At 43.2% G+C, this 26,113-nt stretch overlaps 1 protein-coding gene across 2 annotated transcripts; it reads left to right on the top strand.

Moving 5' to 3' along the window:
- The first annotated feature begins 721 nt into the window (after positions 1-721).
- Positions 722-21,506, top strand: ZFP69 (ZFP69 zinc finger protein). 2 transcript variants are annotated; one of them, XM_066269512.1, is made up of 6 exons: positions 722-1,264; positions 3,033-3,508; positions 4,944-5,029; positions 11,397-11,523; positions 11,816-11,911; positions 20,240-21,506. In XM_066269512.1, exons 2-6 carry the CDS (start codon positions 3,382-3,384, stop codon positions 21,373-21,375), a joined length of 1,572 nt encoding a protein of 523 aa, XP_066125609.1. In that variant the 5' UTR covers positions 722-1,264; positions 3,033-3,381; the 3' UTR covers positions 21,376-21,506. The 2 variants fall into 2 exon arrangements, with proteins under 2 accessions (XP_066125609.1, XP_066125608.1); XM_066269511.1 differs by having other exon boundaries at positions 11,813-11,911.
- The last annotated feature ends 4,607 nt before the right edge of the window (positions 21,507-26,113 follow it).

Here is a 26,113-nt window from a genome sequence, read left to right as displayed (position 1 = left end):
GAGAAAATACATTTCTGTTCTTTAAACCATCCAGTTAGTATTTTATGACAGCCCTAGTAAACTCATACACACCGTTAAACACATAAAAAAATATATATTCCAGACTTTTACTTTTTAATTGTATTGTTTTCTGAGATGGGTTGGTATAATTACCAGAGAGGGGAACTCGTTATCCTTTATGCCCCACTCAACCTGCTGCTTTCCTCTTCCTCATCTACTTTATCACTACCTGGGATATTACCTATTTTATTATTTACCTATCTATTTATTTATTATTCTATTTAGTTAACTATTTAATCTCACCGGAATTAAGATCCAAGAAGGCAGGCAGGGGCTGCATTTTGACAACTGCTGTATCCCCAGACTCTTTAACAATGCGCGGCAGAACGCAGGCACTAAGAAGACAGTTGGGGAACGAACGAATGAATGAATGACAGATATGGGGCTTCTGAGAGCTGGCAGTCCACGTGGTCTCGCGGGACCACAGTCTGGAAAGGCGGCGGGTGTGGCCGTCAGCCCTGGGTGTGGGCAGTCCGCGGGGGGCGCGCTCCACCACATCCGGGTTCCGGATTTTCACGCACGCCCCACATCCCTGGAGCCTGCGGGCTCCTAGGCAGAGCTCGTGGGCGGAGCCAGCAGCAGGGCGGGCGGAGCCCGCCGGAAGACTAGCGGGCGCTGGGCGGGGAGGCAGCGCAGCCGCGTGGGTGGGCCGCACCCGGGTTCCAATGGGGCCCGCGCTGGGGTGATCCGCGTTGCAGGCAACTGCAGGGGCGCGTCTTGAGGCTGAGAAGCTGGGAGATGCGGGGCTGCGGCCCAAGGGGCGGGGCTCCAGCTGACCTGGCCGCGGCCGCCGCCCTGCTTTTAAGCCACAGTCGGTGAAGTGTGCAGCCTATGTAGCCTCGCTTATGTCTGCGGGAAGCTGGTTCAGGGGACCGCTCCTATTGCGGCCCCCAGAGCCCCGCTCGTCGGGTGCGGCTGGGAAAGAACTCGTTGGAGGATAAGGGCTATTAGGAACAGCACCAGCCCTAGGCCGCCTCTCCGTGGGAATTTGGAGAAGACCCACTTTTAGTCCGGCGGCCGACGTGAACGTTGGGCGTTTTTTGAAGAATGACTGTTTTGAGTGGGGATATGGTCTGTCTATAGAAGGCTGGGAAAGAACAAAATCTGTTACTTTCTCTAAACAGTCATCCTCTGGAGCTGAGCGCCTCCAGAGCGAGTGCTCTCACCCCACTCTCCCGTCCTATCCGCGTCCAAGGCCGATCTGGTGAGTAGGGAGGCATGTCTGGGAGCAGTGAGAAAGGGCATCTTCGAATGGAAGCTTCTCTGTCGTTAACCGTTTCGTAAATTTCTTCACTTTGGTAACAAGACATTTACTTTTTATATATTCATTAGCAGGATACTTCCCACATGCTCCAGTCGGTAGGATGCAGCCCCTTTCTCTGCATCAGTCACAGAGGAAAAAAAGAGATGCCCATAAACTACATACTCTTCCTCACAAACTTCAAAAAGTTGGGTCGGCCTCCAACTCATGGAGCTAGCACTGATTTGGGGGCCCCAGATACACTGGACCTGGTTGTTGTGGAGAAACCTACCTGCTCTGATGCCAGGAATGAGATAGACGATGTATTTGAGGTGTTTTTCTTTACAAAATTGCCTGTTACAAACAGTTCTACAGCAGTCTTTATTATACTCGAAGTGCTATATTTCCTCCATTTGTAGGCATATTTCTCTTCTCCAGTTTTAACATTTTCGAAACCAGGATGTATCTTAAAGGAGAGGCTAAAAGGACTTTCCAGCTGCTAGGCAACCGTGTGGGTGGTGATGTATGTGCCACTGCTTGCCTATGTGAAAATGCAGTGATGTGATTATTCCATCGGTTGATATATTTGAAATGAACTTTAAAATGGGACCTCATTTTTTTAAAAAAATAACTTTAAAAGCTAATGCTGTGATGCAACATTAAAGCAAAAGGTTTATAATCATGTTTATTAAAGGTTTACTGTGTGCCTGACATTCTTTTTTTAATTAATTAATTTATTTATTTATTTTTACAGAGACAGAGAGAGTCAGAGAGAGGGATAGACAGGGACAGACAGACAGGAATGGAGAGATGAGAAGCATCAATCATTAGTTTTTCATTGTGTATTGCGACACCTTAGTTACTCATTGATTGCTTTCTCATATGTGCCTTGACCGCGGGTTTTCAGCAGACTGAGTAACCCCTTGCTTGAGCCAGTGACCTTGAGTCCAAGCTGGTAGCTTAAACCAGATGAGACCGCGCTCAAGCTGGCGCCCTCGGGGTCTCGAACCTGGGTCCCTCCGCATCCCAGTCCGATGCTCTATCCACTGCGCCACCGCCTGGTCAGGTGACATTGTTTCTTTTAATCAACATTATAACCCTATGAAGTACAATTATTATTCCTGTTCTATCGGAGCTTTTTTTTTTTTTTTTATAAAGAGTCAGAGAGAGGGATAGACAGGGACAGACAGATAGGAATGGAGAGATGAGAAGCATCAATCATTAGTTTTTCATTGCACATTGCGACACCTTAGTTGTTCATTGATTGCTTTCTCATATGTGCCTTGACCGCGGGCCTTTAGCAGACCGAGTAACCCCTTGCTTGAGCCAGCTACCTTGGGTCCAAGCTAGTGAGCTTTTGCCAAACCAAATGAGCCCGCGCTCAAGCTGGCGACCTCGGGGTCTCGAACCTGGGTCCTTCCACATCCCAGTCCAACGCTCTATCCGCTGTGCCACCGCCTGGTCAGGCTGGTTTGGAGCTTTTTAAATGCAAGGATCAGGATTATAACCTATTTGTATAATTTCAAAGCCTGCCCTCTTTCAAATCTGTGTCCAAGCAGAAGATGCATGCAGTTTGTAAGGAGGGAAGTCAGGGCAGGGTCAGTGTGTGTCTGTGTATTTTTGGCTGTTTGTTTATGTGTATATGGAACTGGGAACCAGAGCCACATCGAAGAGCATTGATTATCATTTTCCCCACATTGATGCCAAATCTTTGTTTTTGGATCTTTTGCAGTTTTAAATATATTTTTGCAAGTTCTGGAGTTCTGGCTGTATGGCAGTACACCTGGTCCCTCATCTCCTGCCATGTGGTCCTCTGGAAGAAGGTAGAGGCATGCACTCAAACCTACCCCACCGGCTGCCTCCCAAGGAGGCAGCATGTAATCTAAGACAGGAGTCAGTTTTTCAGAGTTGTTAAAGTCACAGCAGCCTCTAGGAACCCCCGGGTTCTGGTGTTGCAGGAACATGCCAGATTCCTGAGGGAGGAGACTGCCCAGAGGAGGACCACACAACTGTGAAGCTTCTCAGCAGAGGTCTGGCCGTTTCCTCATCAGAAGTGGAAGCCCGGTGAGGCGGACATCGTCATGCTGCAGCAGCTCCTGATCACCCTGCCCACGGAGGCCGGCACCTGGGTGAAGCTGCACCATCCAGAGAAGGCCAAGGAAGGGACGCCTCTGTGGGAGGATGTGACTAAGATGTTTGAAGGAGAAGGTGAGAATAGACAGATGAAGGGGTGGGGGGTGAAGAGAAAGAAGGAGATCTAATTTGTGTGTGAAAAGCTAGGTATACTTTCTTGTTCTGGTCTGTTGGGGAGAAAATTGGGAGAAAGCAGGTCTTTGGGATTCATGCTATGGCTTTTGGGAAGGGGATGGCTGTGAGAGTTATGCAGTTCTGGCTGTGTGATCAATGCTTCTGGATCCCTCCTTTCCTGCCTTTTTGTTCCTTGAAGAAGATAGAAGCATGCACTCAAACATACTCAACCGGCTGCCTCCCAGAAGGCAGTACTTACTGTGCTGGCAGCTCAGGCTCCTTGCTGACGACATGTGCTCCATGCGGCCCCATGCTGCTCCCATCTCCTGTCCTCAAATACTATACATGACAGGAAGACAGAACACAAGGTGTTCCCCACCAGCAGCTCCTGAGTGGGTAAATGTGATTCATAGACAGCAAACTCAAAGCTTTTTTGCATCCTTAAGCCCTTTAATGATTTTCCTTTACAAGTTTCAGTTATTTAGCCCCAAACCAGTATCAGTTCTTTCTTTTCATCTGCTGCTGAAAGGAAAGAATGACCTGCTTGATCACTCTGATTTTACCTTGAAATATATGGGTTCAGTGGGAAATCTGTCCAAGATTACACATTATTTAGAGGTCAGAACCAGATAAGTGGATAGAGGAATTTGTGTGTTTCATGTGATCTTCTAATTTATAATTCATACCTTTAACACTTTAGATTCAGCCAATATTTATTGGAGTCAAGCTGTATCAGGCAGGGACTTTACTAAGCATCTTGACAGATGGAAAAGTGAATAATGATCTCTTGTGCTAATTATTAATTGATGGAGATAGACATATACCCCGATCAAAATAATAGGAGGTAACCTAGGAAAATACTATGGCAGAGTTCTTTTGGAAGACAAGTGATAGGAAATATTTTTCCAATTGTATTTATCTGAGAAATTTTCTCAAAGCAGATAGCATTGAATTGGGCCTTGAAAGATGCCGAAGTTTTTTATAGGTTCAGAGAATGGAGACTATTGTAGTCTGAGGTTGGTGTTTGTATCCAACAGATAAAGGATGGTGATTAGAGGAAACCAGTGCTGGGAAAATAGGCTTCAGGTGGACTTTAGAGTGCCTTGAAGTCCATGGGAAGTGACTGGATTCTTTATCTTGTTAGGAACCTTTGCACAAAGGTGTGGGTTGATAGATCTGTGCTTTTGGACCAGCATAGACCCTTGGGAAATAGTAATGCTCAAAATAGCGCACTGTAGGTCCTCCTCATTAAGGAGGCTCCAGTTGGCTTGAATCATTCTAAATGTGCCCCTTTGTCCCTCTATGAGAGAGGAGCCATATTCAGCAGTCTACAGGCAGCTTTTCAATTTGGTGGGTTTTGGGAGATGCAAACCTCATGGCTCTTTTCCTTCTCCAGCTCTGCTTTCTCAAGATGCTGAGGAGACCCAGGGAGAACGTTTAAACGATGAAGGAACCTCTGGGGCCCGGGCAGCAGAATTCCAGGTGGGATAGAGTTTCCTCTCTTTTTTTTTTTTTTTTTGCATGCTTATTGGGTTTTAAGGCTATAACTTGCTCCTTTGGTCAGAGTGGGAAGTTAAGGCTAATGAATTCAACCTAGGGAGCTCAGAGTATGTTGCTCTTATGCAGAAAACCAGGCCACAGTGGTAACAAATTATCTGCTCATAGTAGAATTTGTACCTTCCTCCATGTAACTTTAGTTTCTGATGACTGTCTAGATCTAACATTGTGCTAATTTCTGTAAAGAAAGCAAAATGAATAATATAATTCTGGCCTCTAAAAATCAATAGATACCACTTGGGACTTTTAAGCCATATATATATTAGTATATATATACTAATATATAAGCCATATATATATATATATTAGTATTTCATACTGAAAACAAACTATGTAAGTGAGAAGAAATTCTGTATTCTTAGTGATGTACACATATCACTTGTGAACTTCATGAGGTGACCCTTGGAGTATTGGGAGTAGAGGTCAAACTGCAGCCAAAGAAGGGAGAAGAGAAGAAGTCAGGCCACACAGCGCACATGTTAGCCTGGGCAGCTGGGTGTCAGAAATGGTGTCCTTACCACCTGGTGGAAGGATAGGTGAGAAAGAAAGAAAATTGTTGAATAAATGGAAAAGGAAGACTATCAAAGAGGAGATGTTATTCGAGGACAGAAGAGTTTTAAGTGAAAATAACTTGGGTTTTGAAATTAGATGGTACAGGATTTGAACTTATATCTTGAATTTACTCACTTGGTGATCTGGGGCAATATTTTTTAGCTGTTTTCAATCCCAGTTTCCTTAGCTAATTCAGATGCTATACTTTCTAGGATTGAAATGCATTCCAGAGTTACTTGAAGAAATATGGAAGTAATAATAGTCTAATTATTGCATTCTATTTTTCTGGAATTCCTCACTTCCTGACATTTATCAAACACTGATGGGGCTTGACCTGTGGTGGCGCAGTGGATGAAGCATTGATCTGTGATGCTGAGGTTGCCAGTTCAAAACCCTGGACTTGCTTGGTCAAGGCATAGATGGGAGTTGATGCTTCCTGCTGCTCCTCCCTCTTCTCTCTCTCTCTCTCCCCACCCCCTCTCTAAAATAAAAAATAATAATAAAATTTAAAAACCATTAATGGGATTCTTAGCACTGAGAAAAGATTAAAGTTTTAAAAATTGAGGTATAATTGGCCCTGGCCGGTTGGCTCAGCGGTAGAGCGTCGGCCTGGCGTGCAGGGGACCCGGGTTCGATTCCCGGCCAGGGCACATAGGAGAAGCGCCCATCTGCTTCTCCACCCCCCCCCCCCTTCCTCTCTGTCTCTCTCTTCCCCTCCCGCAGCCAAGGCTCCATTGGAGCAAAGATGGCCCGGGCGCTGGGGATGGCTCCTTGGCCTCTGCCCCAGGCGCTAGAGTGGCTCTGGTCTCAGCAGAGCGACGCCCCGGAGGGGCAGAGCATCGTCCCCTGGTGGGCAGAGCGTTGCCCCTGGTGGGCGTGCCAGGTGGATCCCGGTCAGGCGCATGCGGGAGTCTGTCTGACTGTCTTTCCCCGTTTCCAGCTTCAGAAAAATACAAAAAAAAAAAAAGAAAAAAAAAATGAGGTATAATTTACATACAGGGTAAAACACAAGAAAGTACATTGTTCTGTTTTGACATATATATACACCATCTAATCAAATCAAGATATAGAACATTTCTACCATCTCAGAAAGTTCCCTCATGCCCCTTTCCAATCAAAACTCTGCTTTGGCCTGGCCTGTGGTGGCGCAGTGGAAAAGGTGTTGGCCTGGAATGCTGAGGCTACCAGTTCGAAACCCCAGGCTTGCCCCGTCAAGGCACATATGAGAAGTAAACAACTGTGAGTTGATACTTGCTGCTCTCCTCCCACCGCCTTTCTCTCTCTCCTCTTTCTAAAATCAATCAATAAAATTCTAAAAGAAAAAGGAAAGAAGAAAACTCTGCTTTGCCCCAGTAGAAAGTATATGGGATCTCTATTTATTTCTTATAACTGCATATAAATCTTATCTCAAAATAGATTTACGTATAAAATTATCTCAAAATAGAAAATTTGATTAAATAATGTATATTCTGTAACGTTCTATAAGTGTCAGGTTAAATTGGTTGTTTAAAACTACTTTTTTTAATTTAGAAAATTAAATAGAGCAGGGTGCCATTGATCAATAAGAGTATATAAGTTTCAAGTAAACATTTCTATAGCATGTGAACGGTTGATTGTATTGTATATCAAAGCTAAATTCTTGATCAATTTTTGTCTAATTGTGTCAGTTACTGAGAGAAGAATATTATAATATCATTGCTATTTTGTCTGTATCTACCTTTAGTTCTGTCAATTCTGCTTCATTTTGTGTTCTGTTATCTGCTGCATAAACACATGGGATTGTTGTCTTCTTGATGAACTGACCCTTATTATTATGAAATGTCCACACTTATCATTATACAGTCTACTTTGATTTAATATAGCTCCTCCAGTGTTCTTTTAGTTATTGCTTGCATGGTATAACCTTTTCCATTCTTTTCCATTCTTTTTCTTTTATTTTTAATTCAGTGAGAGGGTGGGAGGCAGAGCAGACTCCCACATGTGCCCCAACTAGGATTCACCCAGCAAGCCCACTAGGGGGTGATGCTCTGCCCATCTGGGGCCCTTGCTCCATTGCAACCAGAGCCTTTTTATTTTTTTTCACTCCTGAGGTGGAGGCCATGGAGCCATCCTCAACACCTGGAGCCAATTCACTCCAGTTGAGCCATGGCTGCAGGAGGGGAGGAGGAGGAGAGAGAAAACCAAGAGGGGGCAGGGTGGAGAAGCAGATGGTTGCTTCTCCTGTGTGCCCTGATCGGGAATCGCACCCAGGACATCCATATGTGGGGCCAACACTCTACCACTGAACCAACCGACCAAGGCCTAAAGTGTGACCGTCTTAAATATAGATGGGTCTTGCTGGTTCATCCATTTACAGTTACCATAATCATTGATATGGTGAGATTTAAGTGTATATTCTTATTCTTTGTTTGCTGTTTGTCCCATCCATTCTTTGTTCCCTTCTTACCTTCTTCTGAGACTTTTTTGGAGGTTCTAGCAGGGGAGCACAGCTACTTGTACACCCTTGACCAAAGAACGGTCCTCTCCTTTATCAGGGAAGGTCGTCATCTTTGACCGAGCGCGTAGCTTCAGAAGGGACGCACATGGAGTGGTGAGAGAGGAAGGGGACATCGCCTAGCCAGCCAGATCAGCCGAATCAATCTTGGTGATCAATGGGGTGACAGATGTCGCAGCCAGATCGCCCTCACATCCTTGCCTTCTTTTGAATTGAATAGTTTTTCAGCATTCCATTTTATGTCTTTAATGACTTTTTAGCTACACTTCTTTGGTTTATTTTCAGTGGTTGCTCTCGCCATTACAATATACATTTTTAAACATATCACAGTTGCTTTTAATTAATATTATACTGTTTCATATATAATATGAAAGTCTTATATTTTCATTTACTCTTTTCCATTCTTTGTGTACTATTATAATACATTTTACTTTACATGTTGTAAATCCTATAAGCATTGTTCTTAATTTTGCTTTTAATAATCTGTGTGTTATTAAAAAATTTAGAAAAGGAGGCCCTGGCCAGTTGGCTCAGCGGTAGAGCGTCGGCCTGGTGTGCGGGGGACCTGGGTTCGATTCCCGGCCAGGGCATACAGGAGAAGTGCCCATTTGCTTCTCCCCCCCCCCACACTCCTTTCTCTCTGTCTCTCTCTTCCCCTTCCGCAGTGAGGCTCCATTGGAGCAAAGATGGCCCGGGCGCTGGGTATGGCTCCTTGGCCTCTGCCCCAGGTGCTAGAGTGGCTCTGGTTGCGGCAGAGCGACGCCCCGGAGGGGCAGAGCATCGCCCCCTGGTGGGCAGAGCATCGCCCCTGGTGGGCGTGCCGGGTGGATCCCGGTCGGGCGCTGCGGGAGTCTGTCTGACTGTCCCTCCCCGTTTCCAGCTTCAGAAAAAAAAAAAATTTAGAAAAGGAAAAGAAAATGATTCATATGTGGCCACATATTTACCAATTCTGGCACTCTCAATTCCTTCTTTTAGTTCTGAGTTTTTCTCTGGCACCATTTACCTTCAGCCTAAAGAATGTCAGTTAGCATATCTTGTAGTGTGGGTGTACTGATGACAAATTCTCGTAGCTTTTGTTCATTTAAAAATGTCTTTATATTGTTTTTTAATTTGCGGATCTCTCACTGGATACAGAATTCTAGGTTGACTATTCTTTCTTTAAGTACTTTAAAGATGTTCCATGATCTTGTATTATTTGGGATGAGAAGTCAGCTGTTATTATTATCATCATTTGCTAATACGTGGTGTGTCTTTCTGCTTTTATTTATTTTTTAAAAAGATTTTATTTCTTTTTAGAGAGAGAGAGGGTGAAAAGCATCAACTCATAGTTGCTTCACTTTAGTTGTTCATTGATTGTTTCTTGTATGTGCCTTTATTGGTTAAGCCTGGGGCTTTAAACTGGCACCCTCAGCATCCCAGGTTGATGAACTATCCACTGCACCACCACTGATCAGGCATTTATCAGTTGTAGAATTTTCACTTAGTTCTTTTTTTAGTATTTCTATCTCTCCCCTCAATTACCTCCATGTTTTCACCTATTCTATCTATATTTTATTGTTAATTATATTTTAAAATTTATATATTCTTTTTAAGAAAGAGAGGAAGGGAGAGAAAGAGAGACAGAAACACTGATTGCTTCTCATAAACGCCTTGACCAGGGATGGAACCTGTGACCTCAGGTTCAAGCTGGCAACCCCAGACTCAAGCAAGTGATCTCGGGTTTCAAACCAGTGACCTCAGCATTCAGCATCAGTGCTCTATCAACTGCACTTCCAGTACACCATCACTGTCCAAGCTTATTGTAAATTCTTTAACATATTTTCGTAATTGCTTTAAGCTTCTTGTCTGCTAATTTCAATGACTTGGTCACCTATGGGTTTGCTTCTAATGATTTTTCTTTTTATTTATTTATTTTCTAAGTGAGAGGAGGGGAGATAGTGAGACAGACTCCTACACGCACCCCACTGGGGATCCACTCAGCAACCCCCAATAGGGGCTGATGCTTGAATCAGGCAAGCTATCCTCAGCACCTCATGCCAATTCTTGGACCAGCTGAGCTATCCTCAGCGCCCACGGCTGATGCTTGAACCAATCAAGCCACTGGTTGCAAGAGGGGGAGAGAAAAGGGAGAGAGGAAGGGAAAGAGAAGCAGATGGTCATTTCTCATGTGTGCCCTGACCAAGAATCAAACCTGTTATGTCCACATGCTGGGCTGATGCTCTATCCACTGACTCAACCAGCCAGGGCCAATTCTTATTTTCTTAATTGTAGGTCAGATTTTCCTCCTTATACACATGTCTAACAATTTTTTTATTGTAGTTTGGATACTGTGTATTAAAGAACAGTGGAGGATTAAATAGATATATATCTATGTCTATATATAGGTAGATATCTATATATAGATATAGATCCTTATAATTTGTCTCATTCTGTTTTTTTCTAAGAGACTCTAGGCCCTATAGTGATTAAGATGGGGGACCAATTATTCTATTCCTCCTACAGCTGTGGCTGAGTTCTGGCTGAGACACAGCTTTTATTGAGTTTACTTCTGATGAACTAGCTACCATTGTCCCACGATATTACTGCAGAGCGTCTGATTTTTTTAATCTCAGTATTTGAGCCAGGAAAGCGTCAGACTACAGTTCCAGACAGTATTATTCATCTTTGCATTAAACTCCAGCAGGGCCCAGAATTTACTCTCAGCAGGAATGCACTGGTCTTTGTGACAATAAGTGCTAAAAGCCTCTCTTCTCCCTCCCACTGCTCCCTTGGCCTCTGTGATCTCATCTTCTTCCAATCTCCCCTTTACTAACCTGCCTCCAGTGATGCTGTTCACTCTCCTGCTCCTCAGACAGGCCAACGACACTCTCACCTAGTTCCTTTGTATCTACCCAGGATACTCTCCTCTCAGATTTCCAAAACACTATCTCTCACTGAATTCACATCTCTGGTCAGATATCACCCTTTTAGAGAGGCCTTGCCCCACCACCCTATATAGAAGATTATCCCTATCCTCACTGTGTCTCCCCCTGTTCCCCTTTTCCTGCCTAATTTATTCTAAGGCACATATACCATCTATCCTTTTGTGTATTTAATTATGGTAATCTCCAGACACTCTCCAAACAGATCCAGTAGGGGCTCCCAGTAAAACTAGTTTAGACTCTCAGAATTTAGAATACTGTCAGAACTCCATGGACCTTAATGGAAGTGGTCTGTGGATGAAAAGCAATGTATTTGATGTTCTAGGAACTGTTAACCTTCAAGGACATATCTGTGGACTTCACCCAGGAGGAGTGGGGGCAACTGGCCCCTGCTGACCGGAATCTGTACCGGGAGGTGATGCTGGAGAACTACGGGAACCTGGTCTCAGTGGGTAAGGACGGGCTGAGCATTTATCCAGACACCTGCCCATTACAGGAGAGTCATCATTTCTAAATTATTAAATGTCGTGGATTCCCTGGATCCTAGCCCTGGGTTCTGTGTTAGAGTTGCCTCATTCCTTTGAAAATCAGGCCAGGGCATCTTCTCCTTCCTTTCCTTTGTAGAGCTAAAATAGAAAGACATGCTCTGGTGGCCTTTCCATTTTCAGGACTGGAACTAACTTCTGGAGATGGTTCTTAGACCTCCACATAAACATTCATACTCTTTTTTTACTCCATAAGCAGGGTATGAACTTTCCAAACCTCGGGTGATTTCCCAGTTGGAGAAAGGAGAAGAGCCATGGATAAGAGAAAAAGAAGGCCCAGAATATCCCAGTTCAGGTGAGCCAGGGCAGATGGTACCTTTACATATGTAGGCCAGGGTGCCCCAAGTCTTCTTAGGCTGTGGGGTCCCTGGACTCTAGCCTTTACTTGACCTTGCAAAAGTCTCTCTAGAGTTGGAGGGAAGGGAAGTCTTGTCCTCCTTAAGATTAAACTTGAGCCTGACCAGGCGGTGGCGCAGTGGATAAAGCGTCAGACTGGGACGCAGAAGACCCAGGTTTGAAACCCTGAGGTCACTGGCTTGAGCACAGGGTCGCTGACTTGAGTGTAGGATCATAGCTATGACCTCATGGTTACTGGCTTGAGCCTAAGGTCACTGGCTTGAGCAAGGGGTCATTTGCTCTGCTGTAGTCCCTCAGTCAAGGCACATATAAGAACGCAATCAATGAACAACTAAGGAACTGCAGTGAAGACTTGATGCTTCTCATCTCTCTCTGTTCCTGTCTGTCTGTCCCTATCTGTGCCTCTCTCTGACTCTCTCTCTGTCTCTGTCAAAAAAAAAAAAAAAGGTTAAACTTGATTTTCCCTCTTTCTTCTGTATTCTGAAGTCTGCCAATTGAAAGTTCCTTTCTCTGTTCAGTCTGATGTACTCAGTCTCTCCTCACAGAAAACAGATCTCTGCTCAGGACTTTTACTGCATTTTGCAGGTCTTTGATTTTCTCTCTTTCATTCTGTGTCCACTTTTACCAACTTTTCTTTCACTCTTTAAATGCATATCTTTATTTTTTGTAACAACTACTTTATGAAAACTGTAAGAGAATTACTACAGAATTCCTTCTCAAATTCAGTGGTCTTCAGCAGTCTTCTTAAACTTTGTCATATTTTGAAACATTTTTTTTTAACAGAGACAGATAGGGACAGACAAGAAGGGAGAGATGAGAAGTATCAATGCCTTCTTGCAGCACTTTAGTTGTTCATTGATTGCTTTCTCTTATGTGCCTTGACTGAGGGGCTTCAGCAGACCGAGTAACCCCCTGCTCAAACCAGCGAACTTGGGCTCAAAGCAGCAACCATGGGGTCATGTCTGTGATCCCACACTCAAGCCACCGACACCGCGCTCAAACTGGTGAGCCTGTGCTCAAGACGGATGAGCTCATGCTCAAGCTGGCAACCTTGGGGTTTCAAACCTGGGTCCTCTGCATCCCAGTTCGATGCTCTACCCACTGTGCCACTGCCTGGTCTGGTTTTGAATCATTTTTGATGTTCAGAAAGGCATACCGAACATTATAACAAGTTTCTGTGTAGCTTCCACCTCCATTAAGAACTAAAACATTGACCCTGGCCGGTTGGCACAGCGGTAGAGCGTCGGCCTGGCGTGCGGGGGACCCGGGTTCGATTTCCAGCCAGGGCACATAGGAGAAGCGCCCATTTGCTTCTTCACCCCCCCTCCCCCTCCTTCCTCTCTGTCTCTCTCTTCCCCTCCCGCAGCCAAGGCTCCATTGGAGCAAAGATGGCCCGGGCGCTGGGGATGGCTCTTGGCCTCTGCCCCAGGCGCTAGAGTAGCTCTGGTCGCGACAGAGCGACGCCCCGGAGGGGCAGAGCATCGCCCCCTGGTGGGCAGAGCATCGCCCCTGGTGGGCGTGCCAGGTGGATGCCGGGTGGATCCCGGTCGGGCGCATGCGGGAGTCTGTCTGACTGTCTCTTCCCGTTTCCAGCTTCAGAAAAATACAAAAAAAAAAAAAAAAAAAAAAAAAAAAAAGAACTAAAACAGAGTTGAAGCCTTGTTATTCCCCACCTACCTTTTGACATAAACAATTCTCCTGAGTTTAAATATTACTATTCCCGAATGTGCCTTCATATGTTTACTACATGTGTATGTTACTGAACATATAGCATTGTTTTGCATGTTATTATTCTTTAAATAAATGGTATATATGCTTCTTTCAATTACTTTTTTCATTCAACACTATTTATGTTTATCCATGTTAATTCATTTCCATATTAATAGACCATAGTTTATCCATTGTTCTGTTGATAGACCTTTATACTGTTTCTAAATTTGGGGGTTACGAAGATGCTACAGTGTCTTCATGTATATGTTCTCTTGTGTGTACATGCAAGAGCTTCTCTAAGATATTTGTTAGAAGCAAAACTGTTGGGTCATGGAGGATGTGCTTCTTCATTTGCTAGGTGTTACCAAATTGCTCTCAGTTGCACCCGTCAGCAGGTCTTAAGAGTTTCCAGAACTCAGCATCACTGTTAGAATTTGGCATTGACAAACTTTTAAAATTGTGTAAACTCGGCCCTGGCCGGTTGGCTCAGCGGTAGAGCATCGGCCTAGCGTGCGGAGGACCCGGGTTCGATTCCCGGCCAGGGCACACAGGAGAAGCGCCCATTTGCTTCTCCACCCCTCCGCCGTGCTTTCCTCTCTGTCTCTCTCTTCCCCTCCCGCAGCCGAGGCTCCATTGGAGCAAAGATGGCCCGGGCGCTGGGGATGGCTCTGTGGCCTCTGCCCCAGGCGCTAGAGTGGCTCTGGTCGCAACATGGCGACACCCAGGATGGGCAGAGCATCGCCCCCTGGTGGGCAGAGCGTCGCCCCTGGTGGGCGTGCCGGGTGGATCCCGGTCGGGCACATGCGGGAGTCTGTCTGACTGTCTCTCCCTGTTTCCAGCTTCAGAAAAATGAAAAAAAAAAAAAAAAAAAAAATTGTGTAAACTCAGTGGGTGAATACAGTGTCTTGTTATTTTTTTTGTTTCCCTGATTATCAGTGAGATGAAGCATATTTCCATGTTACTGACCATCAAGTATTCCTCTTTTAATTGCTTATTTATATCCTTTCCCAATTGTTCTATTATTGTTTTCCTTTTTTATTGATTTATAGAAAAGATATAAAATATATGTTATCCTATCTTTTAAAAAATTTTCTTTTCTTTTTTTCTTTTTTTATTTAGTGGGGTAGAGTGAGAAATATCAACTTATAGTTGCTTCACTTTAGTTGTTCACTGCTTGTTGTATGTACCTTGACCAGGCCAGCCTGGGGTTTTGAACCAGTGATCGCCACATTCCAGGTCAATGCTCAATCTACTGCATCACTACAGGCCAGGCAAATTTTGCTTTTCATAGTTAGGTTTAATTCACTAGGAATTTATTTTATATATAGTGTAAAGTGAGTATCTAGTTTAATATTTTCCACATAGATAGTCAATCTAGGAATCACAGTTTTTATAGTTATAATAGTTATTTATCAATAGTTAATGGCACTGTCAAGTTTGTAATGCTTGGGCCTGTTTCTGGGCTCTCCAGGCTGTCTTAATTACTGTATTTCTTTCTTTTTTTTTTTTTCTTTTTTTCTTTTTTTTTTTTTTTTGTATTTTTCTGAAGCTGGAAACGGGAGAGACAGTCAGACAGACTCCCGCATGTGCCCGACCGGGATCCACCCGGCACGCTCACTAGGGGCGACGCTCTGCCCACCAGGGGGTGATGCTCTGCCCCTCCAGGGCGTCACTCTGCCACAACCAGAGCCACTCCAGTGCCTGGGGCAGAGGCCAAGGAGCCATCCCCAGCGCCTGGGCCATCTCTGCTCCAATGGAGCCTTGGCTGCGGGAGGGGAAGAGAGAGACAGAGAGGAAGGAAGGGGGGGTGGAGAAGTAAATGGGCGCCTCTCCTATGTGCCCTGGCTGGGAATCGAACCCGGGTCCCCCGCACGCCAGGCCAACACTCTACTGCTGAGCCAACCGGCCAGGGCCTTAATTACTGTATTTCATAGTGAAACTTTATCTCTAGTAAAGGTAGATCTTCCACCTTGTTCTTTAAAATTGTCTGGGCTTGCCTGACCAGGCGGTGGCGCAGTGGATAGAGCATCAGACTGGGATGCAGAGGACCCAGGTTCGAGACCTCAAGGTCGCCAGCTTGAGTGTGGGCTCATCTAGTTTGAGCAAAAAGTCTACCAGCTTGAACCCAAGGTCGCTGGGTCCAACAAGGGGTTACTCGGTCTGCTGAAGACCCGCGGTCAAGGCACATATGAGAAAGCAATTAATGAACAACTAAGGTGTTGCAAGCGCAATGGAAAACTAATGATTGATGCTTCTCATCTCTCTCCGTTCCTGTCTGTCTGTCCCTGTCTATCCCTCACTCTGACTCACTTTCTGTCTCTGAAATAAATAAATAAATAAATAAATAAAGACTTAAAATTGTCTGGGCTTGCCCTAGCCGGTTGGCTCAAGTGGTAGAGCGTCGGCCTGGCATGCGGAAGTCCCGGGTTCGATTCCCGGCCAGGGCACACAGGAGAAGCGCCCATCTGCTTCTCCACCCCTCCCCCTCTCCTTCCTCTCTGTCTCTCTCTTCCCCTCCTGCAGCAGAGGCTCCATTGGAACAAAGATGGCCTGGGCGCTGGGGATGGCTCCGTGGCCTCTGCCTCAGGCGCTAGAGTGGCTCTGGTCGCAACAGAGCTACGCCCTGAATGGGCAGAGCATCGCCCCCTGGTGGGCATGCCAGGTGGATCCCAGTCGGGCGCATGCAGGAATCTGTCTGACTGCCTCCCCATTTCCAGCTTTGGAAAAATAAAAAAAAAAACAAAAAACTGGGCTTTTCTGAGCCCCTTGCTTTTTCAAAGAAATTATTTAATGACCACATCAAATATATATATAAAATGCATCAAAATTATATAATGTGCAATGTTCATTGCACACACACACACATATATATACACACACACACAGTCACATTCACAAATACTCTGGTAGTATTTTTATTAGAATAGAATTGAATTTATAAGGCCTTGGCTTGTTGACTCAGTGGTAGAGCATCAGCCTGGCATGTGGATGTCCCAGGTTTGATTCCCAGTCAGGGCACACAGGAGAAGCAACCATCTGCATCTCCACCCCTTCCCTTCCCCCTTCTCTCTCTTCCCCTCCTGTAGCCATGGCTCGATTGAGTTTGAGTACATTGGCCCTGGGCACTGAGGTTGGCTCTATGGAGCCTCCTCTTTAGGCACTAAAAATAGCTCAGTTGCAAGCATGGCTCCAGGTGGGCAGAGCATCTGCCCCAAATGGGGATTGCTGAGTAGATTCTGGTTGGGGTGCATGTGGAAGTCTGTCTTTCTATCTTCCATCCTCTCACTTGGAAAAGAAGAAAAAAATTTTTTTTTAAAGAATTGAATTTATGGATCAATTCAGGGGGGTTAATATTATGATATTGAGTCCTATTATCTAGGAACATGATATATTGCTTTATTGATATTTCCTAATATTTTTCTTTTTTTTAGATTTTTGTTTTAATTTTTAAATTGAATTTATTGGGGTGACATTGGCTCACCATACAGGTTTTAGTCTAATTTTTTTTCAGTAAAGTTTCAGGATTTTCCCCTAAAGGTCTTGTGTATATGTATCTCTTTTGTCAGATTCATCTTGAAGACCCTTTATTTTGATGCTATTGTAGATGGTATATTTTTTTTCAATTATATTTTCTGTTTGTTTCTAGTATATAACAACATTGTTGGTTTTATATATTGATCTTAAAGCCAACCACCTTGTTTCACTTGTTTTCTTTTTTTAATAGTTTTTCTCCTTTTTTAAACAAAAATTTTATTTACTAATTTTTAGAGAGAGGGGAAGGGAGAAAGAGAGAGACAGGAACATTGATTTGTTCCTGCCTGTGCCCTGCCTGGGGATCAAACTGGCAATCTCTGCACTTTGGGATAATGCTCTAATCAACGGAGCTATCCAATTACTGACGGGCCCCTCTGTCAGTAATTCCAGTAATTTTTTTGTACATTCTCTTGGGTCTCAACTTATAATAATGAAAATAATAGTAAGCCTGACCAGGTGGTGGCACAGTGGATAGGGCATCAACCTGGGATGCTGAGGACCCCAGTTCAAAACTCCGAGGTCACTGGCTTGAGCCCAGAGGTCACTGGCTTGAGCCCAGAGGTCACTGGCTTGAAACCCAGGCTTGCTGGTTCAAGCCCAAGATTGCTGGCTCGAGCCATGGGTCACTGGCTCAGCTGGACCCCTTAGTCCAGGCACATATGACAAAGCAATCAATGAACAACAAAGTCCACAACTACAAGTTGATGCTTTTCATCTCACTCCCCCTTCTTGTCTGTCTCTCTCTCTCTCCCTCTCTCTCTCTCTTGCTAAAAAAATAAAAAATAAATAAATAAAAATAGTAGAAGCTACAATGGTATTCTTTTCCTACCTCTGGGTAAAATCTCAAAGAAATCCCATAGACAAGCAGTCCTTCTAAATAATAAAAAGTCTGATTTTAATAAAATGGTTAGTTCAGTGAACTAATAAAAACTTCTAACTTCATTCAAAATTAAGTCTTTTTTTTTAAAGATTTTATTTGATTTTACAGAGGGGTGGGTGGAGTGAGAAGTATCAACCCATAGTTGCTTCATTTTAGTTGTTCATTGATTGCTTGTTGTGTATGCTTTGACTTGGCAAGACCCTGGTTTCGAACCAGTGACCTCAGCATTCCAGGTCAACACTTTATCCACTGCACCACCACAGGCGAGACATAAAGTTAAATCTTTTCACTTCCCCTAGTTTGGGCTGCTTCAGGCCTGGAGATTGAATTGGAGAAGGGGACTTAAATGGCCTCTTTTATCTTTCCCTGTCTTCTTCTCTTCCTCCTCCACTATTCAAGACCCAAATTGGGCCTGCAGAACATAGACTATTCTTGCCTCTATTCATTTAGAATTTGGAAATACAGGCTCTGGTTGATGGTTCAGTGGATAGAATGTCGGTTCAGCATATGGACATTCTGGGTTCAATTTCTGGTCAATTCTGGAGAAGCAACTTCTCTCCACCCCTCCTCTTTCTCTCTCTCTTCCCTCCCACTGCCAGTAGCTCAGTTTGTTCAAGTGTGGTCCTGGGCACTGAGGATAGCTTGACTGGTCTGAGCACATCAGCCTCAGGTGCTAAAAATAGCTCAGTACTCGAGCATTGACTTAAGATGAGGTTGCCAGGTGGATCCTCTTTGGGAGTCTGCCTCACTATCTCCCCTCATCTCACCTAAAAAGGAAAAGAAAAGATTTTGGAAATACTAATGATCCTTTGTGCTGACCCAAAAATCCTACAAGAACTTATACCTTTCAGGAATACAAAGCTGTCAGTTGAAATATTAGAGTAATGGGTACAACAAATGATCAAGTTAGAAAACCAGTCATAATTTTAAAGGTTAAAGGATATTTTCATAGACCATAGCAATATAGCCTGACCAGGTAGTGGCTCAGTGTATAGAGCATTAGCATTGACCTGGAACACTGAGGACCCAGGTTCGAAACTCTGAGGTCGCCAGCTTGAGCATGGGCTCACTAGCTTGAGTATGGGATCATAGACATAACCTCATGGGGACTGGCTTGAGCCCAAAGGTCACTCACTGGCTTGAAGACCAAGGTCGCTGTTTTGAGCAAGGGGTCACTGGCTCAGCTGGAGCCCCCTGGTCAAGGAACATATGAGAAAGCAATCAATGAACAAGTAAGGTACCACAATGAAGAATTGGTGTTTCTCATCTCTCTCCTTTCCTGTTTGTCCCTATCTGTCCCTCTTTCTCTCTCTCTTTCTTTATCTCCCCCTCCCTGCCATGTGCATGGTAAAAAAAAAAAAAAAAAAAAAAAAAAAAAAGGCAATATAGTCTTGGTTTCTTACAAGTCTTCTCTGTAAAATAACACTTCCAGGTACACATTAATAAGCACAGGAAACAGAAAAATGTGTAAGTATTAACACAAGTTTCAGTAAAAGACGGCTCAATGTTCATGTGAATTTTCTTAGTTCCAACATTATTTTTTTAACTAGTATATCTCGCTGCTGCTGGAGTGAGGAGAGAGACAACTTTTTATTTTTATGAGATGTTTTTCTAAAAGTATTTGTCAACTTAAAAGACATTTTTAAGACATAACTCTGAATTTTCATGGTTTACTATTATTAGAAAGAGCAGAACTAAAATGCTCAAGCTTTGCTTTCTCTATATCATACTTTTACTCTGTTTACTGTTTCTTAATTTAATTTTCCACTACCTCTCCAGATGCATAACCATATTTAAAAATAATGAAAATCTTGCCTGACCTGTGGTGGCGCAATGGATAAAGCGTCAACCTGGAAATGCTGAGGTCGCCGGTTCGAAACCCTGGGCTTGCCTGGTCAAGGCACATATGGGAGTTGATGCTTCCAGCTCCTCCCCCCCTTCTCTCTCTCTATCTCTCCTCTCTCTCTCTCTCTCTCTCTCTGTCTCTCCCTCTCCTCTCTAAAATGAATTTAAAAAAATAATGAAAATCTCATGTAGTTTATATGTATTGTTATCTAAATCTCTATTCCATATACACTACAGTAACTGAGTTTTCAAAGCATAAAGAATATGAGTTATTTGTATTTTTTCCATTTCTTTCAGACTTGAAGAGTAAAAGAGAAACCAGAATGTCAACTGCAAAAACTGACATTTTACAGGAACAGTTATGTCAAGGCATTATGATGGAAGGGTTCATGAGGGATGATGTCATTGATTCCACACTGAGAAAAGTCTCCAAATATGATGATGAATTAAAAAGACATCAGGACGCCCATGGAAGAGATGTAAGACAAGCCTTTTTGACCCACAAGAAGAGAGGCCAAGAAACTAACAAATTTAGGGGAAATATTGTGAGTTCAGATGTTGTTATAGAACAGAGGTACCATAAATATGACACACTTAGAAAGAGGAACAAATACAAATTAGATCTGATTACTCATCCAACAAGTTACATAAGAACAAAAACCTATGAATGTAATATATGTGAAAAAATCTTCAAACAACCCATTCATCTTACTGAACACATGAGAATTCATACTGGTGAGAAACCTTTCAGATGTAAGGAATGTGGAAGGGCCTTTAGTCAAAGTGCATCTCTTAATACCCACCAGAGAATCCACACTGGTGAGAAACCCTTTGAATGTGAAGAATGTGGCAAAGCCTTCAGACATCGCTCCTCTCTTAATCAGCATCACAGAACTCACACTGGGGAGAAACCCTATGTATGTGATAAATGTCAGAAAGCTTTCAGCCAGAACATTAGCTTGATCCAGCATTTGAGAACTCATTCTGGAGAGAAACCCTTTATATGCAATGAGTGTGGGAAAACCTTCCGACAAATTAGACACCTTAGTGAACATATAAGAATTCATACTGGGGAGAAGCCCTATGCGTGCACTGCATGTTGTAAAACATTTAGTCATAGAGCATATCTAACACATCACCAGAGAATCCATACTGGGGAGAGACCCTACAAATGTAAAGAATGTGGGAAAGCCTTTAGGCAGAGGATCCATCTTAGCAACCATAAAACTGTTCATACAGGAGTGAAAGCATATGAGTGTAACCGCTGTGGAAAAGCCTATAGGCATGACTCATCCTTTAAGAAACATCAGAGACATCACACAGGAGAAAAACCTTATGAATGTAACGAATGTGGAAAAGCCTTCAGCTATAATTCATCACTTACTCGGCACCATGAAATACACAGGAGGAATGCCTTCAGAAATAACGTGTAAAAACAACATGAGAACAAAAGCCAAGTCTAAATCAGTGATTCTATGCTTTTAAATTTCAGGACTCTAAATTTGGATTATTGATAGAATGATGCCAACTTCTAATTTTGTCCATTGTGTAAATAAACACTACATTGATAACTATCATCTACCAACACCATAAAGAGTACTTAATCAAGAATAATGGATGGTCCTTCCAATTAAATTCAACAATATGGAAAATTCACACATTATTATTATTTTTCTGACTTTATGGTACATTAATAGCTTATTCTTGGGCATTCACTGATTTATAGGCCAGCACTTGGGAACTACTGTTTAAAATGTCATCACCCCCATCCCTGGTCAGTTAGCTTAGTTGGTTGGAGCATTGTCCGGTAATACCAAGGTTGCAGGTTTGATCCTGGGTCAGGGCACATATGGGAAGCAACCAATGAGCACACAACTATCAATAGAACGACAAATGAATGCTCCTCTCTCTCTCCCTCCCTTTGTCTCTAAAAATCAATCAATAAAAGAATAAATGTCTCCACCCCCATGTTTTAAATTACAACTTTATGTATTTATTTTTAGAGAGAAACATCAATCTGCTTTTCAATTATTTATGGATTCATTGATTGATTCTTTTATGTGCCCTGACCAGGGATTGAACCTGCAACCTTGGCATATGGGGAGGATGCTCTAACCAACTGAGCTACCTGGCCAGGGAAAATTTTATTTTATTTTAATAGGAAAAAATTTCACATGGTACAAAGTTCAAAGGGCACAGACAAGCACTAGCTGGACAGCTGTGTTGGTTAGAGCATCGTCTGGAAGCACAGAGGTTGCCAGTTTGATCCCTGGTCAGGGGATGTACAGGAACAGATCGCTGTTCCTGTCTATCTCTTGCTCTCTTTATTCCTCTCTCTAAAATCAATAAACATTTAAAAGAAGTGTACAGACAGTTGTATGGATGAGAAGTCTCCTTCCTCCATTCCTCACCACCAAATTCTACCTAAAAACAAACTTTTTTTTTTGACACACAGCAAGAGGGATAGACAGGAACAGAGAGAGATGAGAACATCAATCATCAGTTTTTCGTTGCAACACCTTAGTTGTTCATTGATTGCTTTCTCATATGTGCCTTGACCATGGGCCTTCAGCAGATCAAGTAACCCCTTGCTCAAGCCAGCGACCTTGGGTCCAAGCTGGTGAGCTTTGCTCAAACCAGATGAGCCCGCACTCAAGCTGGCGACCTTGAGGACTCGAACCTGGGTCCTCCGCATCCCAGTCTGACACTCTATCCACTGCGCTACTGCCTGGTAAGGCTAAAAGCAAACATTTTTTATAACTAATTTTTATGTACCCTTCTAGAGATTTTTCTTTACTTTTTTTAAAAATGTTTATTTTTTATTGATTTTGGAGAAAGGAGAGAGCAACAGGAACATTGCTCTGTTCCTATATGTGCCCTGAACAGAGATTGAACCGGCAATCTCTGAGCTTCAAGACAATGCTCTAACCAACTGAGCTATCGAGTCAGGGCTCAAGATTTTTCTATTTATGTCCAAAAGAATACAAATACACAGATTTTCTTTGTAAACATAAATGGCAACCTCCTATACAAATATATTTGCACATTACTTAATTATATCTCAAGGAGGTCATTCCTAGTAGATAAAGTGCCTACTCATTTCTTTTTACAGCATAATATTACATATTTTGAATGCTTTTATTTAGCTAGTCCACTATGGATGAACTTTTGGATTTCCAATCTTGTTTCTATAATGTCACAATGAATAGTCTATATAATTTGATTTCTCACATAGGTAAGTATATACGTAGGGTAAATCCTAAAACTGGAATTTCAGTGGTAGAGGGTGTGTGCATTTGTATGATGGATATTACCAAGTTTACCTTCATAGAGGTTGGAACAATTTATTTTCCAGCACCAAGATATAAAACTCCATCTCTGATGCTGAAGCATCTTGGACCAACAGCCCTATCAGCCATCAAAGATGTGTCAGCTTGTCTCAGTAACATAACCCAGTAGTACCAGCTGAGTTGCATCCCAGAAAGATCAGCATTTGTTATCCCTGAAGCTAAAGAGGAATCTGCACAGTGGTGGGATTCAGCCAGTTCACACCAGTTCAGCAAAACCAATACCTTTTTCTTGAGTTTAGTGAATTGGTTTTTAAAATAGCACTGGTAATCAGGGTTCTCTCTAAGGGGGTGACTGGGCAGCCATCCAATGTGGAAACCACAAATTTACATTCCTTACTCTTTTAACGTTCATCTGCGCAACAGCATATTCTAAGCGCACATAGTAGTGTTCATTCTGTCCATAGGTGAAAAAACTTTGATGGAACTATGCTTGATATTTTATATATTTATATAATATATATATTTACAAATATATATGTTTGTATTTTTCTGAAGTGAGAAGCAGGGAGGCAGAGAGACAGACTCCCAATGGGGATCCACCGGGCATGTCCACTAGGGGGCAATGCTCTGCCCATTTGGGGCGTTGCTCCGTTGTAGCCAGAGCCATTCTAGCACCTGATGTGGAGGCCATGGAGCCATCCTCAACACCCAGGTCAACCTTGCTCCAATGGAGCCTTGGCTGCGGGAGGGGAAGAGAGAGAGAAAGAGAGAAAGGAGAAGGGGAAGGGTGGAGAAGCAGATGGGCACTTCTCCTGTGTACTCTGACCTGGAATTGAACCTGGACTTCCACACACTAGGCCGGCGCTCTACCACTGAGCCAACCCGGCCAGGGCTTATGCTTGTAATATTTATTCATTTAATAAAACTCATTATACCCTTGATGAAATACTACATTTTAATTTCCTGCATTTATTATTTCAGTAAGCAAACATAATGTAAAGAGAAAAAGTGCCAATAACCAGGGGGTGACAAGCTGTCATTGGAAATATTTTAAATAACAGTTTTTTGTCAACTATTATTTACTATTTTAAAACTTTTTTTTTTCTGAAGTTGGAAACCTGGAGGCAGTCAGACAGACTCCCGCATGCGCCCGACTGGGATCCACCCGGCATGCCCACCAGGGGGCGATGCTCTGTCCATCCGGGGCGTCGCTCTGTTGCAACCAGAGCCATTCTAGTGCCTGAGGCAGAGGCCACAGAGCCATCCTCAGTGCCCGGGACAACTCTGCTCCACTGGAGCCTTGGCTGCGGGAGGGGAAAAGAGAGACAGAGAGGAAGGAGAGGGGGAGGGGTGGAGAAGCAGATGGGCGCTTCTCTTGTGTGCCCTGGCTGGTAATCGAACCCAGGACTCCTGCACGCCAGGCCGACGCTCTACCACTGAGACAACCAGCCAGGGCTATTTTAAAACATTTTTATAATCTAGTTTTGTGTGCCTCTTTTATTGTTCTTAAGTATTAATTGCATGAAATAATAAACTATCTTCTGGTATATATATATATATATATATATATATATATTTTTTTTTTTTTTTTTTTTTACTTAAAACAGTCATTAGGGCAAAGAACTGATTGTTAAATTGTTTGAATCTCACTTTACCTGTGGTGGTGCAGTGGACATAGCGTCAACCTAGAACCCTGAGGTTGCCAGTTCGAAACCCTGGGCTTTCCCGGTCAAGGCACATATGGGAGTTGATGCTTTCTGCTCCTCCCCCTCCCCTTCTCTCCTCTCTCCCCCCTCCTCCCTCTCTAAAATGAATAAATAAAAAAATCTTTAAAAAAATTGTTTGAATTCCACCACTGAATCTGCATGCCAAACCTATCAAAGCTGGAGAAGACATTTTTTCACCAACTGCTCTAGTGCCTGGGAGACAAAAAAGAAGTAGTACACAACTTTCTAATTAATAAGCAATGAATGAAAGCATTAATTAGTTAACATTCCTTGTGTTGTGAAAACTGAGCAGACTAAGGACCACAGTGATTTTGCATGTGTTCATTTTTCAACCTGGTGAAATTGTATTCGAGTTTTCATGACTCTTCGTTTACTTTTCTCTTTCCCATATGGGCCCCAGGCAAATGTAGGTTTACAGTTGTGAGTACGTGAAACATAGCTTATCCTTGTATTATTATTCTGTTATTTATTTGTATTAAAACTATAAACCTACTTTTGCCAACCCTGTCTTGCTTGGAACTCTAGGTTGCAAATAAATCAGCTGGGGTATTTAAGTCTCAAAGGAGGTGTTATTAGAGAGAGATTGGGCTATCTCCTGTAATCTGGGGGCTGCAATACATTTTAACAGTGGACTAGGGTCTGATGGGTGATGGTGCAGTGGATAGAGCATTGACCTGGGACACAGAGGTCCCTGGTTTGAAACTCTGAGTTCACCAGTGTGAGTGGGGGCTTGTCAGCTTGAGCATGGGGTTACCTGCCTTAAGCGTGGGATCACCAGCTGAGTGCAGGATCATTGACATGATCCCAAGGTCACTGGCTTGAGCCCAAGGTTGTGAGCTTGAGCAAGAGGTGACTGGCGAACTTGAGCTCAGGGTCAATGCACATATGAGAAGACATCAGTGTACAACTAAAGTGAAGCAACTTATGAGTTGATGCTTCTCATCTCTCTCATCTTTCCCTCTCTCTCTCTAAAAAAAAAAAAAAGGATTTCTCCTTAACATATTTCTAAGAACAAGAACATTTCTCTACACAACTACAAAATCATTATCACACTCAAGGTATTTATAATTGATACTATTGTCTAATATACAATTCACATTTAAATTTCCCCAACTGACCCAAAACGTGCTTTGTAGTTTTTTATTTATTGTGTT

Source organism: Saccopteryx bilineata, chromosome 3 (assembly GCF_036850765.1).
Source record: "Saccopteryx bilineata isolate mSacBil1 chromosome 3, mSacBil1_pri_phased_curated, whole genome shotgun sequence".
In the NCBI taxonomy this organism is placed as follows: Eukaryota; Metazoa; Chordata; class Mammalia; order Chiroptera; family Emballonuridae; genus Saccopteryx; species Saccopteryx bilineata.
Note: the sequence above shows the minus strand (reverse complement) of the source record. Positions and strands in the feature narration are given on the sequence as shown.

Coding starts and splice junctions, on each gene's coding strand:
- ZFP69 (XM_066269511.1), top strand. CDS start 3,382: ATGCTGCAGCAGCTCCTGATCACCCTGCCCACGGAGGCCGGCACCTGG. Junction 3,509..4,943: donor TAAGATGTTTGAAGGAGAAG/GTGAGAATAGAC, acceptor TTCCTTCTCCAG/CTCTGCTTTCTCAAGATGCT. Junction 11,524..11,812: donor CGGGAACCTGGTCTCAGTGG/GTAAGGACGGGC, acceptor TTACTCCATAAG/CAGGGTATGAACTTTCCAAA.